At 40.5% G+C, this 23,237-nt stretch overlaps 1 protein-coding gene across 1 annotated transcript; it reads right to left on the minus strand.

Moving 5' to 3' along the window:
- Positions 1-251: 251 nt before the first annotated feature.
- LOC121922879 (surfeit locus protein 4-like) lies at positions 252-23,044 on the minus strand. The gene is made up of 6 exons (XM_042452804.1): positions 22,919-23,044; positions 11,760-11,946; positions 7,176-7,252; positions 5,543-5,586; positions 2,028-2,214; positions 252-752 (listed from the first exon to the last, which is right to left on the minus strand). The coding sequence occupies exons 1-6, from the start codon at positions 22,967-22,969 to the stop codon at positions 486-488; spliced, it is 813 nt and encodes a 270-aa protein (XP_042308738.1). The 5' UTR covers positions 22,970-23,044; the 3' UTR covers positions 252-485.
- Positions 23,045-23,237: the final 193 nt, after the last annotated feature.

Here is a 23,237-nt window from a genome sequence, read left to right on the forward strand (position 1 = left end):
CCAACACAAACCCTGTCTCCCAGACATGAGGCAAAACAATTCTGGGTCTGCCTCTTCAAGACTGCAAACTGGCCCTGCTTCCTTTTGATGGGAGTAGTATTCCTAAACTATCTAGAATGCCCTGTTTATATCTATTTCAATCCCTTTTGTGTAAAAAACCCCAAAATCTCCATGCCCAAGAGAGCCATGGGGTTTCAAAGAATAAGTATGAACATAACCATACACACAAGAGAGACACAGGCACACACACCTATGTATATAATTCGGCTTTAATTTACATGTCTCAAACAGGATAGAAAGCAAAGGCTCTCCCACCCTGATAAGGCAACCGTGAACTATGATAACCATTAAGAGAATCAAAGGAGAATAAAATTCTACCCGGGTTTATAAAAGCTGTAGTTTATCCCTGCCCCACCCCCACCCCCTTTTTTCCCTCCCAATCCTTCCCTCCCAAACCCACTCTGAACCCTGTTCACAGTCCATTTTCACCACTTCTTCTTATGCTCATCCATGGAAACCCCTCCAGGTCCCAATGCCACAACAAGCAGCAAGCCACCTATGACAGACATAGTCTGGAAAAAGTCGTATTTGAGGAAGTCGTGAAGGGGCCTGTAGGTGGGGATGCTCCAGAAGGCATTCTGGATCAGGTTGATGATGAAGAGCCAGATGACAAGGGTCAGAGCAGCGAGCTTGGTCTTGAAACCAACAGCTACCAAAATGATGAGCGCCATGCCAAAGATGTCCTGGAAAATCTGGAAACATTGATACAGCAACTTAATGCAACTCCTTCTTTTAAAGCTAGCTTACTCCAAGCTTAAAACTGATCTAAAATACAGTGCACCCACGCCGGAAGGAAAGAAGTCGTGCGCCAGAAGAAAACAATGGTATGTGTTCCCGCGGCGTGCACCCCATGCGCCACTGCCACACCGCCGCGGGCATGAGCCCAATTCATTTGAGCATCCGCGTTTTTTCCCTTACACAGGAGGGGGGAATGGATCCCCGCATAAGAGAAGGGACGACTGTATAGATTGAAGTGTAGCAATGAGGGCAAAATGAAGGCAATGTCCACAAAAAAGTATTCTACCTCACTAAATGAAGTTTTCCTTCAGTCCACAAATTTCTAGCACTGCAGAGTGTGACATGGAATAGCATTCATACCTAGAACTCTCCTATTTGCTGTGTTTCTTTTTCCCTACTAATTTTGCCTGTCTCTTTTCTTTGGATACGTAAACTGTATTTCTAATGTAATGTCAGAAATTTATTGCTGCTGAATTAAACATTTGTTAAGGGAATAATTTTGGGGGAATCAATGTCCTAATTTTGCCTCCCCCCATAACTACACCCCTGCTCTTGAATCTTTAGTCCCGAATATATGCAACAAGATCATATCTGCATCAAAGATATGTCCTGCCTTGAATATTATGTAAACATAATGCATCTGATTGGCTGGCATGATCTATTTTGGCCCTGTTGCTATTATAAGATTAGGCCAAGTGCTGTGCAACATCTCTGAACATTTTGGTAGCATAGTCAGCCCTGCCTCAGGCCTCTGAGATTTCACCACACATTGCCTAGGTGTTTCAAAGCCCACTTTTACAATTATAAGGACTAGGAATGTGGTGTGTTTTTTTTAAATGAATCCTAAAGATGTGAAATTGTATACACATAGCAAAGTGTGTGTCTGCTATGGTTTTTAGAAAGAAATGTGGACTGACTATGAGGATAGATCAAAGGACAGTTAGCAAAATACTTGTGGACAGGGGGAGAAATCTGATACGAAGTAAGTCTAGCAGTCCCAAATCTTTGCAAGTACCAGAGCTGCAGCAGCTCAAGCAAACAGCTACTGTGGGCAGCTTTGCTTTACTGGCCAGGAGTCTATCTTAAACCTTAAAGATCTGGCTGATTTGCTATCCTCACTATCCTGTGATGAGGCTGATATAAGCTTGCTCTAAGTGCACGTGTACTTGTTTCCAAAGGAAACCATCCCATTCTTCAAGCAGAAGAAACCAAACTAAGACACTACTCACAGTGAAAGCACCAATTTCAAAGTGCAAGAGTGTCATGAACATGAGGACAAGGAGCAACCGGCCACCAAGCTGCATGTACTGTCGCGGTGAGATGTCATCCATAGTGGGGACTCCAGCAAACATAGACTTCCCCTCAGAACGAGATTCTGCAAGTAGGAGAAGCAGACCACCACCAAGGGCCAGATTCCTGCAGGGAAGGGAAATTTGCATGAGGGATTGATACAGGACACCACTGAAGTACAGAATAGAAGTATCTAATGACACATTCTGTAACAGAGCTACAGCTGCATCCACACTTCTCCTCAGACTATTATTGAGGGGAAGGGAACTATGGCTCCACATGCTTTTACTATAAGATAGGCAAGGCAAAAAAATAGGTCCAAAACCCACATATTTTAGGATATGGCTTTTACTACGAGTAAGTAAGAGCCTGCGTGACATAGTGGTTTGAGTGCTAGACTACATACAGGGTTTGATTCCCTGCTTGGCCATGAAACCCACTGAGTGACCCTGGGCAAGTCACATGCTCTCAGCTTCAGGGGAAAGCAATGGCAAACCCACTCTGAACAAATCTTCCCAAGAAAATCACACGACAGGGTCATTGTAAGTCAGAAATGACTTGGAGACACCCAACAACAACTAGTAACTAAGCTGTAGGAAAATTCTTCAGCTGTTTAGACAAAAACATATAAAGCCTTGGAGGTCACCAGTTGATAATGTCATGGGGAAGGATATAGCCATCTGGAGAATCTAAGAAGGCCAAATTACAACAGCAGGAGAACTAAATTCAGTCCCAGAACCTGAGATTCCCAACACATGTTCTATTGCCTCTTCACCTCCAGAATATTTATTTTCCTAACTGCTGTGATAGGCATTTCTATCCTGAACATATGATGAGCCTGGGCTGCTTGACATGGACATGGTAGCACTTAGGTCTCCATGCACAGAATCAGCAAAGATAATTCATCTTATCTGGTATGTGTACTTGTGTGTGAACTAGACAACAAGTTCTCTAACAACCTGACCTCAAACAGAAAGAAAGATAGAGGGACCACCTCCAGGCCACAGGCTACAGCAGAAAAATGGGCATTTGACTTTCATAGCCCATGTAAACAATGCAGCTAAGAACCATATCTCCATGGGGATGCAGATATAAAGATTTAATTTTTTTGCTAATTTTCTTCCTGAACGGAGCAATGAGTAATTTTAGAAATTTGCATAGCGAAGAGAAGGTCTTCTGCAAAAGAGTTTTCAAAAACAGTATAGTTTTCAAACACTCTTCACAAATGGGGAATTACTCTGCACAAAATTTGCATGTTGTGTTTTCACATTGAAAATAGCATTTTTGCACACATAATCCCATTCTCCACACAGAAAATATTGTTTCATACACAAAACAACCAGGAATTTTGTACAAAACAGGTCCTAACAACAGTATCTCCTGCATAGCAAACAATATTTCTGCACAGAAAGTACATCTGTACAAAAAATACTGTTTTCTATGCAGAAAATACTGGGGGGTTTTGCATAGGAAACAGTAATTCTGCATAGTTTTCTGGATAGGAAACACCAAACAATCACCGAATTCTGCACAGTAGTAGTCCTGTACTGCAAAGATTCCCATCAGGTCAGGATTTTTCTTGTCAAAGTTTCTTGACACTCGAGAAACATATTTGCAATCCTTTCATTTTTCTTTTTGAAGATTTTTCAAATATTCTTGTCATTCCTATATGGATCTTCAAAGAAATATTTTATTTCTCTTTAAACTCTGAATTACAAATATTTCAAGTCCCTAAGAATAAATTTAACATCTACTGGCTCTGGATTTGAACATTCTGTGCCTGCTTATATATGTAAGCTCTCCCTAGTGCTGCATACTACAAGTACATTGATCTTCTGGCTTAAAAAAATGCCTAAAGAATGGCAGTTTGTTTATTTAGCAGTGACTTTTCATCTAGTTTATTACAAACCAAGTCCATAGGACAAGTTCATAATACAGTACATATGCAGCCTGACCCCTGATTTAAACTTACAGAGCTTCTTCTATTCCCAATGTGGAAGTAAACAACACCTGCTGCTGATGTAACTTGTGGGATGCATATGAGTCACTCATGGAATATGGCAAGTGAATCTGGGATAGCATCTTTGCTGTGAGGAACAAGGTCCTCTTCTTGTATTATTTTCTATGATGGAAACCTTTTACTACCTACCAAGCATTTAAGTAGAGGCAGCTGAAGAAGGTCAGCACCTTCAGACTACAAAAGATTCTGGGAAGATGGAAGATGTGGTTCAGTGGCATTTAAAGTGACATTAGTATCAGCATCCTTTGTAGAAGAATGAACTAGAGAAAGACAATGAATCAATAACCTCCAGACTCAGCCTGTAAGGACAGAAAAGGACAAATGAACTGAGACTGAATCATCACTAAGACGTTGTTGTTGTTGTGCACCTTCAAGTTTTCATGACTTATGACAACCCTAACATGAACCTATCATGGGGTTTTCTTGGCAAGATTTGTTCAGATGGGGTTTGCCTTTGCTGAGGCTGGGAGAGTGTAACTGGACCAAGGTCACCCAATGGGTTTCCCTGGCTGACCAATGATTCAAGCCCTGGTCTGCAGAATCATAGTCCAATGCTCAAACATCCACACCTGGATGGCTCTCTTCACTAAAGAACTTACCTTGTTACAAAGTTGATTCCATATTTGGATCTTAGGTTATGACAGGTTTTGTTACATTATGCTATGTTTGTTCTGTACATGTCCCTTTGGTCATAGACAAAATTATACTGTATAATATTAACGTATTATTCAATTTTAAACCAGTGCTACTCAAAGTGATGGTTCCTGGACCAGTTCCTAGGCCCAAGCCATTGGCTACTGGTCCCTGGAGAGTTTATAGCTAAGAAAAAAATGTAGCTAATGGGAAACAAATATGGCGCTGGTCACTGGCACGTTGGAAGAAATAATTGCCAGTTTCCCTTCAGGTAGTCTGGGCAGCACTTCTTTGAACATACATCAACTCAATAAAAGTTTTTTTTTAAGCTGAAGATCAGCTGCAGTGTATGTATTTTTCATTTTCCTACAAGAAATGCTAATGGCACACACCCCACCCATTTTGTAGGGACAACTGGCAACATGAATGCTTATGTTCCAAGTGAAAAAGGCAGAGACATAGATAGATGATGCCTATGGAGGGGATCTTCTGTCATCAAGGCAGAAGTCATCAGGGGCAGAAAGGTCTATAGTAACACCACAGTGCATTGCATTACTAAGTATGTGATTCACTGACCTGTAGTCATGAACCTGGGACAAATGTAATTTCTGTACCTAAGTAGTCTTTCCCAATTCAGGCTGGTCAAGAGGGCTCTTCTCTTTGGCACACAAATAATGTTCTCTTTTATAGGTATCCCTGAGTATATGAAACCCCCCTTACTAAAGACAGAGAATATCTAAACATCCTGTCATGTTTCTTCAGCAGAGTTAGAACAGAACACTTATTATGCTGTTCACTCACCGCATTAAAAACTTGAGATCCCATAAGATACTATAGGCAATTGTCTGAAAACAAACAAACACAAAAGATAGTGACTATATGCCAAAAATACTTAGTCTTCAGCATCTGGGTTGGAAGCTACTGTACTTTCTTGACAGTAGTTTTAATGGCTCTTGAGAATTCCTGGAGAACAGCTTTAGGATAGGAACAACTTTCCTTTGGTGGTGGTAGGGAGAACAGATTCTTGACTGTCACTCCCGCACACTTCTTTCTAGAAGATTCTCAATACTGCTGTGCAATAAATTACCATCAATGCATGATAAATTCCAGAGAAGTATCCATGTTAGTCTACTCCATAAAAATAACAAGAATTGTAAAGATTTATATTATGACAGAAGATCCCACATTATTAGGGCATGAACTGTTATCCTGTTTCTACACACTCACAGACAAAATCTGAGACAAGAGGTTTGTAAATAATTGTGTCAGAAACTAATAAAATGGAATACCATAGGCAACAAGAGACATTTCCCAAATCTAAGCAGAGCTCAAAAGTATACAAGATAGGAACAGAGTGATTCCTTCACATAAACAATTATTGGCATTTCTCATGTTTTCCACATTGGGCCATCACCACTAATTATGTTGTTCTTTTTAAATGTTCTTCTTTCCTTGCATATCTACTTTTAGGCTTTGCAGAGAAAGGCAGTACGTCTATAGGAATCTTTTGCATAATAGCCCTACGGTTTACTAATCTTTTTTAGGTTTTGGAATATTTTATTGATAAGAATGAAAAAAAATGTGTCTAATAAAGTGAGCTCTAATCCAGTCTTCCCCAGCATGGTGCCCCTCACACATGTTAGACTACAAGCCCCACTGTATCAAGATGGCAAGATCACTGGCTGTGCAAGTTGGGCATGATTGGACTTGTTGCCTAAGATATCTGAAGGGCAGTGGGCTAGATAAAGAATCCATGAAGGTATATACCACAATACATCTGCTAGGCTTTCGGATATCAAAAGACTCTTTTTACAAAAAGAGGAGTATCAAGAGACTCATCAGGAAAGTAGAATAATACCTCATCTTTTGGGGAATGGTGGGCCAACTAAAGCAGCCCAGAAACTGGTCAAATGGTAATTTAAATTGATAATTCAAAATTTGAATTTATAATTAAGATACAGTATTTTTATTTACTGCTGTTGACAATGAGGACATACACTGTTATCATTTATAATTTTTAACATGATGTCATTTTGCATTAAATAATGTATGGTTTCTTATTACCTTTTCAGTTAAAATCTGTGGTGAAAGTCCCAGCTATGGTTGAATACTAAGGTCATAAGGTTACATGGAAAACTATTGGAACATTTGTCCTACAACATCGTAATAGTTAAACTTAGAGGTCTTTAAACAGAAGCTGGATGGCCACCTGTCGGGGATGCTTTGATTGAGAGTTCCTGCATGGCAGAATGGGGTTGGACTGGATGGTCCATGTGGTCTCTTCCGACTCTAGGATTCTTTGATTCTAAAACACTAACATTTTATTTCCCTGGAATGTAAAGTGTGATCCTCATCCCCTAAAGCATACAATTTCTTGTAACAGATAATGGGTGTCTTCCCACTCTGGGATAAAGACCTGTCCCTTTCAGCTCACCTGCATGAAGATGATTCCAAATAAGCCAAAGCACGCGTATGGAACAAATTTTCTGGCTAGGACAAGCACACATCCAGCTAAAACAGAGAAAAGAGGATGCATTAGTGTCAACAAAAGAAATGCAGCAGGGAAAAAGAACACACAGGCTATCTTCCACACAGTCCTTTGCTATACCTGGCCAGAAGCAGCTTTAAACCATTCTTATTTAAGCAAGCTTTTTAACGTTTAAGCACTGAATTTTTTTTAAAGGTAGATGTATGTTTTATCTGTTTTTAACTTTTGTATGTTTTTAAATCAGCTTTAAAGTGTTTTAATGTGTTTTTTGTTTTGAACGTTTTGGAAACATTTTTTATGCATTGTGGAAGCCACTTTGGGTTTAGCCTGGGAGATAGATGGCATATAAATTAAGTAAATAAATAAATAAAATGAAAGTGTATGAAGCGTTTTTCTTTTTTAAAAAAAGTAAAGTAATCTGAATGCATATTCCTCCTATGGTGGTACAACCACCTTCTCCCGCATGAACAGATCCAATACTGAGAGGTTCTCCAGAGGTCTTTGTGATGTCATGAACTTGTATGCTGTTTAATTTATTAGTTGTATAATAAAAGTAAGAAGCTGTTGGAAGGGAGAGAAAATGGGAGGTTGGGGTGAATATTTTGTGAGACATTTAACCTTCTCTGTCAGATGGCTCTGGTGCCACAACGAACTAAAATTCCCAGAATTTCATAGCTTGGAACCATAGCAGTTAAAATTGTGTCAAACCGGATTGTTTCTGCAGTGCAGATGCAGCCTAGGAGCCACATATCCCAAATTCTTTCCCATCAAATATCTAATGATAATGCCCCCCGCCCCAGTTTTCTAACATCTGACAATCTCCATATGATCAGGTGTAATAAAAAATGCAACCAGGCTTTTATGTTTCAAGTGCTTATTTTCTCTAGAATAAATGGAGAGTAGAATACCAGGACATTACTTTATATTTTGCTTGGTGACAGATGCAATCTCTTTTAGAATATTATGCTAAAATAAATTTATTATGTGATAGCCCTTTTTTAGTATCTGAAAGGATGTCATACTGAAGACAGAGCAAGGTTTTTCCCCTAATGCTCCAGAGAAATAAGACCCAGAGCAATGTATGCAAACTACAGGAAACAAGATTCTACCTCAACATTACGAAGAACTTCCTGATAGTAAGAGCTGTTCAACAGTGAAAGATGCTCCCTCAGAGTGTGGTAGATTTTCCTTCATTGGAGGTTTTTAACCAGAGGCTGGATAGCCATCTGTCAGGGGTGCTTTGACTGCTTACGCCTCCTTGGCAATGGGGTTAGACTGGATGGCTTTCTTCTTGCCACTTCAATAGAGCTGTAATATTATTTATGTACAATTTTAGGGCATTCTACAAGGACAATGCAGAGTGAGATTTGAAGGCCGGAGACTACCACATCACAGTCCAATCTCTTTCCAACACTGTGATTTCTAAATCTGATTCTCAGCCTGCTCTGGACTTATGTTCCCTACCATAAGTATATTCAATCAAGCAATTATAAAGGATTGAAGTTTGTTCCTTAAATTGTTATCCAGAATATTCATAACTTTTTTTCAAATGTTAGAAAGCTTGAGTTTTATCTCTGATCAGCAGTTTGGATGCAAAGGAAGACACTTGGTAGAGATGAAGCCAGCTATCTGTCAATGGTTTCAGTCTGTACTCTGTTCATTTATTGTTTTAGGTTTTCCACTTCAGAATAACTCCTGCACTATGGTGTATATATCAGGGGATGCAGTGGCTTAGTGCTTAAGACACCAGTTCTGATGATCAGAAGATCAGAAGGCTGGCAGTTTGATGCCTGAGTGCTGCATGATGGGGTGAGCTCCTGTCACTAGTCCCAGCTTCTGCCAACCTAACAGCTTGAAAGCATGCAAATGCAAGTTGATAGATAGGTACCACTTTGTTGGGAAGTTAGCATTTGGTGCAGTCATGCTGGCCACATGACCACCAGAGCAGTCACAATGCTGGCTCTTCAGCTTAGAATCGGAGATGAGCACTGCCCCCTACAGTCAGTTATGACTAGACATTCATGTCAAGGGACTACTTTTACCTTTACCTATGGTATATATAACCTCTTTCCATTTTTAGAATTGTTGGAATTCACCTGGGTTATAAAATAGCAGATGTAAAAGAAAAGGGCATATGGATAAGGGTTCTGGTGACACCATGTTTCCACTTTTTTTTCAAATAGTGATTGATGATCATAACAATGACCCTTTAATCTCTCTGATTTCTGCCCCTGTGGACTTCTTAAAAAATAAATTAAATTCCACTGAGAAATCACTTTGAATCTCTGTTTTCACCCAACTAGCAGGGTCGTAGCCGGGGGTGGGTGGGTGGTGGGCTCTGTGGGGTCTGGACCTCCCCCCTTCCATTCGATACAATGAATGGTGTGTGCCGCTGCGCCGCCACGCTCAGGCCCCATTATAATGGTGGCACTTAGTCTGGACCCCCCCTTCCCAAAATCCTGGCTACGTCCCTGCAACTAATGGAAGTGTCTTGTCAAATGCATTGAGATACCTGTTTCAACTGACAAGGTGCAAAATATAGTTCCACATCTGGTACCACAAGGCCTCCATTTTTGGAAGTAATAGGCATACCTGATTTCCTAAACCTAGGTTTATTAATCAAAATAAGGATCAAGCTCGCTCTCCCTCTAGGCTGCTCCCATGACTGGTGGTCAGCTATGCCCTCCACAACTTTCTCTTTTCCATCAAGCACTTGAAAATTGGAGAAGATCTCAATCCACTACTTAATAATCATTTCTCCCCTCTAGCACCACCATAGTCAGAATTAAAACCAAATCCGTTTCATGTAAATGACAAGCCCCAGGGACCTAGTTATGCAGGAATATACAACAAAAGCACTCTTGAAAGGTGCCCATCCATTCTCTGTTTAAAGACCTCTAAAGATGGAGAGCCCATCACCCTCTGAATCTAAGGCAATCAATTTCACTGTCAAATAGCTCTTACAAATAGTTGTTACAATAAAAGTTCTTTCTAATGTTTAAGTGAAATGTCTTTTTTTGTCATTTGAATCCACTGAGTTGTATTCCAGTCTCAGGAGCAACAGCAAACAAGTTTGTCCCATCTTGTACAAGGCATCACTTCAGATATTTAAAGACAGCTATCATGTCACCTCTTAGTCTTCTCTTCTCCAAGTTAAATATACAGTACCCAGTTCCCTAAATTGTTCCTCATAAAGCCTCCAAAATATCTTAAAGATGACAAAATTGAACATCAATCCAAATGAAGGGCCAAGTAAAATATTCTCAACCATATGAATGGAGCTCCAAGATCACAATTTAAGAACCTACACATTACACCAGATTAGCTGGTTGTAGAGTCAGTTAACTGAGGAAAGTGAAAGAGACCAACTGGGAAAGACCACTCTATGACCTTTATTTGGAATAGAAATCTAATCCCAGGTTCATGTCCAGCATGCCACTGCTACACTATACAGCCTCTCACATGAGACATGCCACTGATTGGTTACCTGGCAAAAAGTTCAGATATACTGCTTCATTAGCATAGAGTACATTTACATGGGAATGGACAGGGAGAAATTTGTTTGGTTCATATTTTAATGTGAACTTGCCAAGTCTGTACTTCCTGATCTGAACACAAATCAGAACGATGTTGATAAAAGAAAAAGTTGAAAAAGTGCATAACATGCATATGTTTTTAAAGGGTGCCAAAAATGCTTTATGTAAAGGAAAAAATATTTCCAAAATTGAAAAAGAGTACAAAATGCATATTCTTTAAGTTAGCCTGACTCAGTTTTTCTGTCTTCTACATAACATGTAATTCTTGTCCTAAGCTGACAGATGTGTTTATACCTACTTGTAGTACTGCAAAGATTCATATATTTGTGTTACTGTGGGGACATTAGTTTACAGCATACATTTCATTTCATCAGACATTAGAGAAATTAAACTCTGCCTGATTTAATATGGATTTCAGGTGGATTGATTGCTTTCTGTATTTGATTTCAAAGATAAAAGGTTTTATAACATTTTATGAAATCTTTTCCTCTTGGATGCAAAATAATCCATTATTTCATTCTTACTTTTGACAACTGTGTTGTCATAAGCTTTTGTATCATATTTCTTTTCTGTTAAATCAACAATAAACAGAACAGTAAACCAATACATACTGAATGAACAGACAAGGCAGAAGTTGACTCTGATAAAGCAGATGGGCCATATAAACATTCTCAATCTGCTTAAACAGATTTTCTAATCTTTTGAATTCAGCCCCAAAAGACAGAAAACCCATTCATTTAAGGAGCTGGTATTTTTCAGCTGTGATTACCCTACATCTTGCAGCTTCCTGCTGTTCGCTTTCACTGGCACTACTAAAGCATGTCAGCTACAGGGAAGAAGGGTCTAGTTTATATTTTGAATTATGCCTTTAGACAAGACAATTGTAGAAAGAAAAGCAATATCTGTATGAGAACATATTCTGCAGGAAGATATACACAAAATGCCAATTCATGTTAGGTTTCTTCTTCCTAACTAGTGAAAGAGGAGCTCTTACCTAGCTGCCCGCACATGTTGATAAGCACAAAAAGTGTGGCTAAGAGTATGCCACTTCCCCAGGACATGTTGATGTAGTCCCGCTGCTCATTCCACTGAAACCACATCCTGATGCCATCCTCCAAGAATGTGCTGATCAGACAGAGGTGGGCCAGGTGAGGTAGGTAGTGCTTTGTCACACGCAAGAACTAGAAAGAAAAGAGGACAGTGTCAGAGAACGATGCCCCAGAATGACTGCAAACCCAAAATTTAATGCCAACTTTGGCCAGGTCAACTTTGTGTACTTTTGTTGTCCAGCAGAAGCTTTGATATACATGACAACTAGAAGACAGTTGTACCTGTCCAGTTTATAAATGCATAAACAGAATCTTGAAGTATGATAAACCCATGTTAACAACCAGAATAGATTACTCCTAGAACTCAGCTTTAGCCACTCATTCCAACAAAAAAAGTAGAAAAATGAACTAGGGAATTACTTGCCACAGCCAAGATGCTGTTGCTAGTCACTGTTACCTAAACTGGAATGCTAATCCCAACTAATTAGACTACAGAATCAACTCCTGAATGGTAAAATGAGACGCACGGACATCCTATTACATCAATTTCTTCAGATGGAATTAGTAACTGGATTTAGGTATCCTTCTTGAACTGGGAGACAAAGCAGCAACAAACAAACTGCTGTTCAAGGTGAAAGAAATGCTTAATCTAATACATATGTGGGGAATATGTAGTTAATCCCAAAGAATTCTCTTTATTCCCCTCCTCCTCACTTTCCTCTGAAGAAGCTCAATGTCCCTTCTAGAGTGTCTCCTTAAAACGATGGAATAAAAATGTGATCTAGATTAAGATCAGGCCGTTTAACTTTCCATTCTCCATAACAGTGTCAACACTTTCAAAGGCACTTGCCTCTGGCTTCGCAGAGTGTGTCTGGTTGTTTTTGTCTAGTTTAAAACAATAATAGCTTCCCAAATACAATGACATGATATGCATCAGCAATGTTTGCCTCAATCCTCCATGGAGCATAAGACTACTATTGGCTTCTAGCCACAGTGACTATATATTACCTCCAAAATCAGAGGCTTCTGAATGCTGCAAAACACAAGGCAGACAATGTTGTTGTACTCATGCCCCGTGTGTGGACTTCCACAAAAATCTGGGTGAGCACTTAGGAAACAGAATGGTGGGCTAGATCGGGCTTTGATGTATTGGTAGTAATTACATTAATTACAGTTTACACAAGCGTGTCCAGAGGAGGGCAACCAAAATGGTGAAGGGCCTGGAACCATACCCTATGAGAAGAGGCTTAGGGAGCTGGGTCTGTTTAGCCTGGAGAAGAGAAGGTTAAGAGGTGATGTGATAGCCCTGTATAAGTATTTGAAGGGGTGTCACACTGAGGAGGGAGCAAGTTTGTTTTCTGCTGCTCCAGAAAATAGAATACAGAGCAATGGATTCAAAATAGAGGGAAAGAGATTCCACCTCAACATTAGGAGGAACTTCCTGACAGTAAGAGCTGTTCGACAGTGAAACACACTTCCTCAGAATCTCCTTCTTTGGGGTTTTTTAAACAGAGGCTGGATGGCCATCTGTCGGGAGTGCTTTGATTGTGAGTTCCTACATGGCAGGGGGTTGGAATGGATGGCCCTTGTGGTCTCTTCCAACTCTATGATTCTATGAATCTATGAATTAAGTCCAAATGTACAATACCATGATCAGTTGGTGCACTTTTACAGTATTTTCCCAGGAACAGTATGGGGGGGAATGTCTTATATGCTATGCTCCCCTTTACAACCTTCTTCTATGCCATCTTTACTGTAGCATCTTCATCCACATTTCTCCACAACAGCCTGCCCACCAAACCCTTTCCTCCAGGGTAGCATTAACCCTCCTGTCTCCTTTCTATCCTTAATGTTGCTGACACTTTTAGGATGTAACTTATTGCTTGCCCACTTATCAATGCAACAATTATCTACATATTCTCCATCACCCTTTTGAGGCTCAGCCCTCTGTGAAGAGGGGACTGTACCATTGAAACTGGGGATGGCAGTAGGTGTAGGTCTCTCTTTTGAGAATAAGATTGATATTTCTTTTCTATTGAGAGTACAGCCATCATTTCATTGTTAAAATGCTTGACTGGGATTTAGTTCAGCTCCTTCCACAGAGCATACCCCCTTGCTCTTTACCTCTTTTACCAAGGCACCCAAGAAACATTTTGTTTCCTACATTTTCCCTGCATATATGTATTTATTTGTATTTATTTCCTGCCTTTAAGTGGGTGGGTGGGTGGGGGGCTGGATGGGAAACCCATGCAGCTGTTTCCTTCTCTCTTAGGTTCAAAACTGGACCAACAAAAGAAAAAAGAGTAAACTCGTGGATGGATTATTCACCTCCATTCCCGCAAAGGTTTTAGGGTAGTAATGTAAAGTTGAACGTGAAATGAACGTAAGTATAATAGACACCCCCCTTTTCAACATAAATATAATTAATACAGGATTTTTAGCATAAACATAACACTACAGCATTTTCTTACTAACTTTACTACATATTCTTCAGATGGTACCAATAATGTATGAAGCAACCCTGCATACCGTTTTTATTTCCTTTAAATATCTCTGGGCATTGTAAATGTACTTGACAGGTAACTGGATTAACAGAGATCAGGATTTCTGTAGCCTTCCTGCTTATTACTCAGAAGCCACACAAACCAGGAGCTTGTAATTCTCTCTTCAGCCAAAGAACCACTCCCTCCTTCCTCAAAAATTCTGAATTGTCCCTCAAGAAACCTTACACTTCCAGCTTCATGCAACAAAAGAAAAACCCAGAGATTCTATATGCTCTTTCTCTTCAATACAGTGAGTCTTATTTTAATCTGCTTGCACTTCTGATCCAAGATGCCAAAATAAACTCTTTAGAATAAAAAAAGTTGGCAAGAAAGAGCAGCACTTACAGAGGTGTTAAATATGCTACACAGGGGCTCACTGAGAACATCTGATCAGATGTCAAACCAGGCATAGCAGAACATTTTAAGAGCCTGAAGAAGCTATCTCTATGGAGTAAACCAGGCATATCAGAATATTTTAAGAGCCTGAAGGAGGTTTCTCTAAGGAGTAAGCAACATAACACACATAAAAACCATTATTTCTAGATGTCAAGTTAACTTTTAAGTGCACTGTAGCATATGTTCAGACCAAGGAAATGAATCTGTGCGGAAGGAATGGTTAACCTGCAGGTTCCTGTTAAAAGTCAAAAAGCTGAGCACATGCTTTGCAAAGGTATCAATCAGCTCAACAGTGCTAAATCAAGTTCTGCAATTTTACCTTGTGCTGTAATGTACAATTGTTGTTTTTCCTTACCTTCATCACTGAATGTGTTGACTTAGCAAGACTCTGGGTCAGGCTGTAGGCTACAAGCCCCGTGACACAGGTATGTTTCGAAACTGATATGAGTTTGAAGGTGCAGCAGAGAAATTCCCATATACAGTATGTGGGTTTCTTTTCCAAGTCACACAACCTCTATACTCACGCCACTGATTTTTTTAGGCAATGAAAAGAACGAGGAACATGGATCTCTAGAGGCTGGACTACAACTGCCAATATTTTTGCCCACTGGCTTTTGATGATGGGAGATGGAGCTCAAGAACAACTGAAGGTTACAGGTTTCACAGCCCAGATGTAAGGCTTCAAAACTACTTCTTTCCCATAGAAGAGGAATAGATGGTACAGCATCTATGTACTATTGATCACCACACATGGTAAAGTATCTTTGTACCATCAATTGCCTTCAAGAGAACTACTCCACCCAACACATACTTTATAATAGTGCTTCTGGCTCAGATAGTAGCTGTTCTTCTCATCTCCACTGTATACACTCCTGCTATAGTGCACTGAATCCTAATTTCTTACCTTTCTTTCACTCTCAGAGAATGCGTTGGAAATGATCCAATACAACATGTTCAAACTACCACTACCACTGGATCCTTTAAGAAAACAAACAGGACTGTCCTTCACTATTAAAAAAATCCTTCACCTAGTCCCAAACATTAATCTCCTGATACAAAGTGGTCAGCATAGAAGCACAATTCTGTGGTCTTCCAGGGTTTTGGGTTGTTTTTTTTTTTTTGTGGGGGCGGGACAGATGTTCTGTTTCCTTCATTATATTTCTCTAAGGGTTGTTAGGGTTGTTAAAGAGCCTACCCTACACCACAACCTACTCATTTAGATTCTGGGATGACCGCAGTCTCCACTCTTTAGCAATAGGTCACAGAATTTAGTCAGTCAATTAGATTTATGTGGTGCCTCAGATAAACATGATTTCATTTTAATGATTTTAATAAAATTCAAAGACAGTGCCATGTTGGTCTGGAAAAACAGTATGCAAAGGGATCTTGTAGCACCTTTGAGACTAAGGGCTGAAGGAGACGGCTCTTTTGTGCCACTGTCCGGGCAGCTTCAAAGCGCAGAGTTTATACACCACATGTCCTGAAGCCACTCTAGCCGTTTAATGTAGGCAGCTTCAAGGCACTCCAGTGGTGCAATTATATGGCGCACGCCGCCAGCATGTCTTAAAGCCATCTTCCATTTCTTTACTCTAGTGACAGTCTAAGTTCACTATTCTGAGAGCCACATCAGGTGTTACTTTCATGTGAACATCAGGACACATGAGTAAGAGGCTGTACAGACCGGCAGTAAGCACCTGTTTGGGGGGTGGCATGGCGTTTGGATGCATGCCCTTATGCCACCCTCAAGCATTTTGTTGCTTCTTTTTGGCCTAGAAAAATGCTGGATTGGGGCTGGGGAATGTGGTTGCCACGGCCCCAATCCACACTGAAAGGGAAAGCAGCAAGCCCCTTCGGGGTGGTCTGTTTCACCCCAAACCCAACCCTTGGTCCACAGGTTAACTCACAACACCAGAACCTGGCCTCACTGATGTCCACAATGTTGGCTTCCTAGTCATCTGTGCTTATATTATTATTATTATTATTATTACTATTACAGTGGGACCTTGGCTCAGGTCCAGACTTTCTGAAAGACCGTATCTCCCCATATGAACCTGTAAGAGTCCTGGAATCCACAGAGGAAGGCTTTCTCTGGGTTCTGCTGCAATCGGAGTTTTGCTTTGTGAGGACATGAAGGAGAGACTACTTGGTAGCTGTTTCCAGCCTCTGGAACTCCTTTCCACTAAAGGTTAGGCTGGCCCCCTTCCTGCTTTCCTTTCACTGGCAGGCAAAGACCTTTTTATTTAAGCAGATTTTAAATAAATAATTGTGTTAAGGAGGCTTCTATATGGGGGATGCTTTAGTTATTTCAACTTTTGTATGTTTTATTTAATTTTAAACTGTCTTCAGTTAGATCACCACTACAAAATCCATGGCTACTCAAGCCCCAGTATAGACAATGGGGTAGTACAATGATGTTCCTGATATAAAATGGCAAAATCAAGGTTTTCCTTTTGGATTTTTTTTTTTTGGGGGGGGGGGGGATATTTTCAATAAATTAGAATGATTGCAATATAGTTAAAAAATACCAAAGGTCAAAATTAAAATAGAATTAAACTATTAACTATATTAAAACAATTTAAGTCAGCCAGCCATTCCAGTGGACTATTCCAGTGCAAGGAATTACATTTGTAAACCAGCATTTGTAGCTGATTAATTCAGAAATAATTATTACAATTATGGCAATACCTTATCTAGAAGTTAAGACAAACAGATAATTGGTTATGCTTTGGAAAGGGCAGCAAGGCTGCAGTCCAAGACAATATGCCACAATGAATTCAGTGTAACCAAACTTCAAATATATGTGCATAATATCACCTTCCACACTATATACTTTGTCATCTTATTTTCATGACTGAAAATTAGATTCTTGAAAAACATGCAAATTAAGCCATACCTTTATTAGGATAATCAAAATGCCAGAAAACTATGCACTCTTTCCCAGAATTCTGGTTGATCTCAATTATGGCATTACCCAGCTGTGTATTTGGGGATTTTTTGTTCCTGAATGAGCACATCTAACTTTGCTTTCTGTTCCTTCACACAAAATGCTGTGATTGCCATTGAAAAGAAAGGAAGTTACCAGATAACAATCAAGGAAGGAAGTAACATACTTTTTACTTCTTGCTGACTAAAGGATCTCTCCTAGACTACATGATTGCTATCTTTACCAAATGATTCAGAGAACGACTGTCTCAGTTTGAAGATATTTTGTGATGATGTGTACATCAACAAATAATCTCTTTCGTTATAGATTATGATTTTACTTTATTCTACTTTTTAATGTATACAATAATTAAAATTTAGATATTTATATAGATGGTGTATGTGGTTACTGGATGGTAACTATGTTTCATGATAAATAAAAGGATTTTTTTTTAAAAAAAGGATTTCTCTCATGATTCTTTTAAAATACACCTGATGGCAAAGAATTGTCATTTTACAATAAGACCACATATATAAGAAATGCAGCCTTTCATTCAATATTAAAGTGGAGGGACTGTGACCACCTTGTTGACATAAAACAGATATAGGCTGAGCAACCCCAGTCTGAAAATCTAAAATGCTCTCTCCAAAATCCAAAACTTTTCAAGCATCGATATGATGCCACAATTTCAATGTACACAAACTTTGTTTCATGGATAACATTATTAAAATTATTGTATCCATTTACATTCAGGCTATTTGTATAAGGTGGATATAAAACATAAAGAAGTTTGTATTTAAATCTCTGTCTCACCTCCAAGGAAATTTATGTACATATGCAAATATTCCAAAATCTGAAAAAATCCAGAATCCAAAACACTTCTGATCCCAAACATTTCAGATAAGGGAGAGTCATGCTTTGCTTGGCACTGCTTTAAGATCTTAATCCCACTATATCTGCAAGCATGGAAATGGGTAATAGGTATTTTCTATGTAAATACAGAACACTCAGTATCATTTTATATATAAAATGGTCTCCTATACTTTACGTAGTGGGGTCTACTCACACATCACCACCGCAGTGGTGAAACTCCTGAACTGCTGCTACACAGCTAGACTCAGTACCAGTGATACCTGTATAGAGGAACCAGTATCACAGAGTACTGGCACAGCATAACCTCAAACTTGTAGCACCAAGTCCCTTATGGCACTCGTAACATATAAGATTCACTGAAGACTACTGATAAATAAAATAATGGTTTTTTGCATGCTCAAGATAGACTGCAGATTTTAAGTCAGGGATAACAAATGTGTTAAAGACAAACAAATGGGTCCTGGAGCAGATCAATCCTGAAATCTCCCTGGAAGCCAAGATGATAAAATTGAGGCTGTCGTACTTCAGACACATCATGAGAAGGCTCGACTCATTGGAACAAAACAATAATGCTAGGAAAGGTGGAAGGAAGTCGAAAGAGAGGAAGAACACATGTCAGATGCATGGACTCTGTTAAAGAGGTCATGGGGGGTGTGGAGGATAGGGAGTCTGGAGATGTTTCATCCATGGTCATGATTGACTCAAGGGGGGTTAACAACAACAACAAAACAATTGTTTGGTCCTTTATATGTTGCTACATTACAAATTTCATCAGCCCTAGCCATCAAAACCTCATTGCAACCCAACATGAGGACCATTACAGAACCAGGGAAGAGAAGCTATCTCATTTTTTTTTTAGTACTGAACCTACAATAGTGACTCTCCCACACTGAGCTTCACTGCGCACTGAAACAAGATGCCTACAGGGGAATGAATTCTGCATCACTCACAAAAACTCTTCATTTCTTTCCTCAGCACGAAGCCACAGGCTATTCCTCCAGTGCTGGAAAAAAGTCACCATAGTGGCCAGACATCCTCTTTTTCCAGGACACACCTTCCATTTCAGCCTTCTATCCAGGAGGAATTTCGAAATCTCCTTCAGTTTGAGCATAACTAAGAAGCAGGAATTTACATTTATATGAGCGTTTTCAGCTTTTATTTTGCCATGGGCTTGTCCTTCCTTTTACGATGTCTTGTTCTCCTTTACAGTTAGGACATCTGGTCACTCTGGGGTTGCAAGACTTGGAGGCCTTAATCCCTTCTCCTCCTCTTCTCAAACTTTTTTTATGTGTAAAATTTATACATGTGTTGTGTTAAACATTGATTTTACTTAAATAAAACTATTCTAATTTGAATGTTGCTGTTTCCTTATCAAATGTTAAAATACGAATACACAAGAATGTGTGAATGAAAATATGCATACTAAATGAACAAAATTGTTTCAGTCATATACTAAGTTGGAGAGGGGATGCAACATCTGCATGTAAATGTAAAGAGGGGCTGCCAAGGGTAAAATGTCTCAGTACCCCTGGAGTAACCTATAAACCATAAAGTCCCTGATTCACATCTGATTTGTGCCGGTATGGACTCAATGGATAACTGTGGTCAAGCTGGCATTCTCTTAGCCATCCACCCTGCCAACTTATAATATTTGGAGATAGGAATGCAAATGATTATTATTATTTTATCTTTCACAATTATGGTCGAAATGGCCAAGCTTTGAAAACTTGCAACATATATAATGTGCATTTTGGTTGACCCAATAAAGGTATCACTGTTTTGTAGATTTTGGATGCTACTGTACTTTGCTATATAGCCAACATGGCTACCCCTGGATATGACTGGGGAAATGTTCATTAAGCACACCAAGGCACAGTGGGGAGGACCTGTGATTCTCTGTATATTGTTGGAACTTTGTTGTTGTTAACTGTTGTTGCCTTTGAGTTGAGATTGAGTCAATCTCGACTCACGGTGACCCTGTGGATGAGACACCTCCAAGACATTGTCCTCAACCTCTGTGTTTCAGTCTTATGGCAGTGAGTCCCAAACTTTGGTCCGCCATGTGTTTTGGACTTCAATTCCCAGAAGCCCCATCCAGTTTGGACAACAGTCAGGAATTCTGGGAGCTGAAGTCAAAAACATTTGGAGAATTAGGGTATCACCATCCTACAGGCTCAAGCCTATACCTTCCCTGATTGAGTCTATCCATCTGGCATGAGGTCTTCTTCTGTTTCTACTACCCTCAACCTTTCCTAGCGTTATTGTCTTTTCTAATGATTCATGCCTTCACATGATGTGGCCAAAGAACGACAGCCTCAGTGTGATCATCTTGTCTTCCAGGTACACTTTGAGGCTGACCTGTTCAAGCACCCATTTGTTTGTCTTTTTGACCATCCACAGTATCCTCAGCACTCTTCTCCAGCACCACATCTCAAAAGAGTTGATTTTCTTCTTGTCCACTTACTTCACATCCGTTCATGGTAACAGGGACTGCAATGGCTTGGATGACTCTTATGCTAACATTCAGTTGTATATCTATACTCTGTAGGATCTTCTCTAGTTCCTTCATGGCTACCTTTCCCATTCCTAGCCTTCTCCATATCTGTTCTGAGCAGTTTGATCCCAGATATGAGAAGTCTTTAAATTATTTCAATTTCCTTGTTTTCTAATTTGAATATATGTAGGTCTTCCGTGGTCATCATTTTTGTTTTATGTTCATCAGCAAGCCTGCCTTTGCACTTTCTTCCATGCTCCTTAGATCCAAAACATACTGTAGAAATAATCCTGTTTGAGACTGCAGTACTTTAACTGCCCTGGCTCAGTGCTAGGGAATCCTGGGAATTGTAGTTTATTTGACACCAGAGCTCTGTGACAGAGAAGACTAAATGTCTCACAAAACGACAGTTCCCAGAATCCCATAGCATTGATCCAGGAGGGTTAGAGCAGTCTCAAAGTGGATAATTTCTGAAGTGTGTTTAGTCATGCTCAAATGGGGGACATTTTGAAATTCCCTCCTGTTCAGAAGGTTGAAATGTGCGACATTTCCTGGAAAAGAAGGATATCTGATCAGACTGCTTCTTGGCCGTCAACAGTATCTTCAGCACATTTCCCCTTCACCACATCTCAAATGAGTTTTCTTCTTGTCCGCTTATTCACTGTCCAGCTCTCACATCCGTACATGGTGACGGGAAATACAATAGCCTGGATGCCCCTAACTTTAGTATTCAGTGTTACTTAATTATTTGGAGTATTTCTACCCTGCTCTTCCGCCACAAAGGCTCTCAGGGCTGCTTACAGGTTGTTAATTAGACAGTTCCTTACCTTCACACTAATAATCTAAAGAGACATGACACAAAAGGAGATGGGAAGAGCAGTGGGGATGGGCATGTCTTTGCACTTTAGGGTCTGCAATTCCCATTTCCCCAACTACAGACAATACTGCTGTCTGGGGCTGATGGGTATGGCAGTCCAACAAGATCTGGTGGGTCACAGGTGCCATTTGTTGTTGTTGTGTGCCTCCAACTCGTTCCCACCTTATGACGACCCTAAGGGGTTTTCTTGGCAAGGCTTGTTCAGAGGGGTTTTGGTATTGTCATCTTCTGAGGCTGAGAGAGTGTGGCTCACCTAAGGCCACCCAGTGGCTTTCCACGGCTGAGCAGGGATTCGAACCCCAGTCTCCAGAGTCATAGTCAAAGTCACAAACCACTACGCCACACCTGCCTTATACAATGCTAACTAATAAATGGTAAACCGTATCCACCGATGAGAGAGAGCCAGCGTGGTGCAGTGGTTTGAACATTGGAGACCAGGGTTCGAATCCAGGCTTGGCCATTGAAAAACACTGGGTGTCCTTGGGCGAGTCACACTCTCTCAGCCTCTTTACCAAGAAAACCCATGGTAGGTTCCCCTTGGGCGAGTCACACTCTCTCAGCCTCAAAGGGTCTCCATAAGTCTTGAAGGCACACAACCACAAACACCCATTGATGCCCAATGCCTTTTCTCCTTCCATTTTGGCATCCAGAGAGGCTTTAAACCTCCTATTCCTAGCACTGCCCCCTTTTAAGACAGACATTTTGCAGCCTAAAGGCGTGGAGGCTTTTGGAGGGGATTTTTCAGCCCTCTCTACAAAATCAGGAAGAGAAATCCTCATTCACAAAAAGCCCCTCCCCGCCCCCCGAATGGTACATCCCGCCCTGCCATCCTTCCCGCGCTCAGAAGGCGGAGGAAAGGGGAGGAATACGTCCAATGGTACCTCCCTCTCCCCCCCTCGAGCGCCATGGTACAGTCCCCCCCAGCACGAGGCTCATTCAGTCCAGCCGCGCCGCCGGCCCAGACCGTACCACTTTTCCTGAGAGGGGGGGAGTGTTACCTGATCGGCAAGGTCTTCGGCTGCCCCCATTATATCCCCGCTGGGCGTCATGGTCGGCTGAGGCGAGGTCCGGACACCCACGCGCGCGCCGCTCTCTTGCTTCCCTTTCCTAACGGGGGCGGGGCCAAGGAGGGGCGGGGCCACAGCAAGCCGAACCCCCTCCATCCCTTCAGGTCACGTGGACCGTCGGCCGCCATTTCTGACACTATAGAGCAATAATCGTATAGACTCATAGTTCCCCACTTCCGCTCTGAAACTAAATAATAATAATAATAATAATAATAATAATAATAATAATAATAATAATAATAATAATAAT

Source organism: Sceloporus undulatus, chromosome 2 (assembly GCF_019175285.1).
Source record: "Sceloporus undulatus isolate JIND9_A2432 ecotype Alabama chromosome 2, SceUnd_v1.1, whole genome shotgun sequence".
Classification (NCBI taxonomy): domain Eukaryota; kingdom Metazoa; phylum Chordata; class Lepidosauria; order Squamata; family Phrynosomatidae; genus Sceloporus; species Sceloporus undulatus.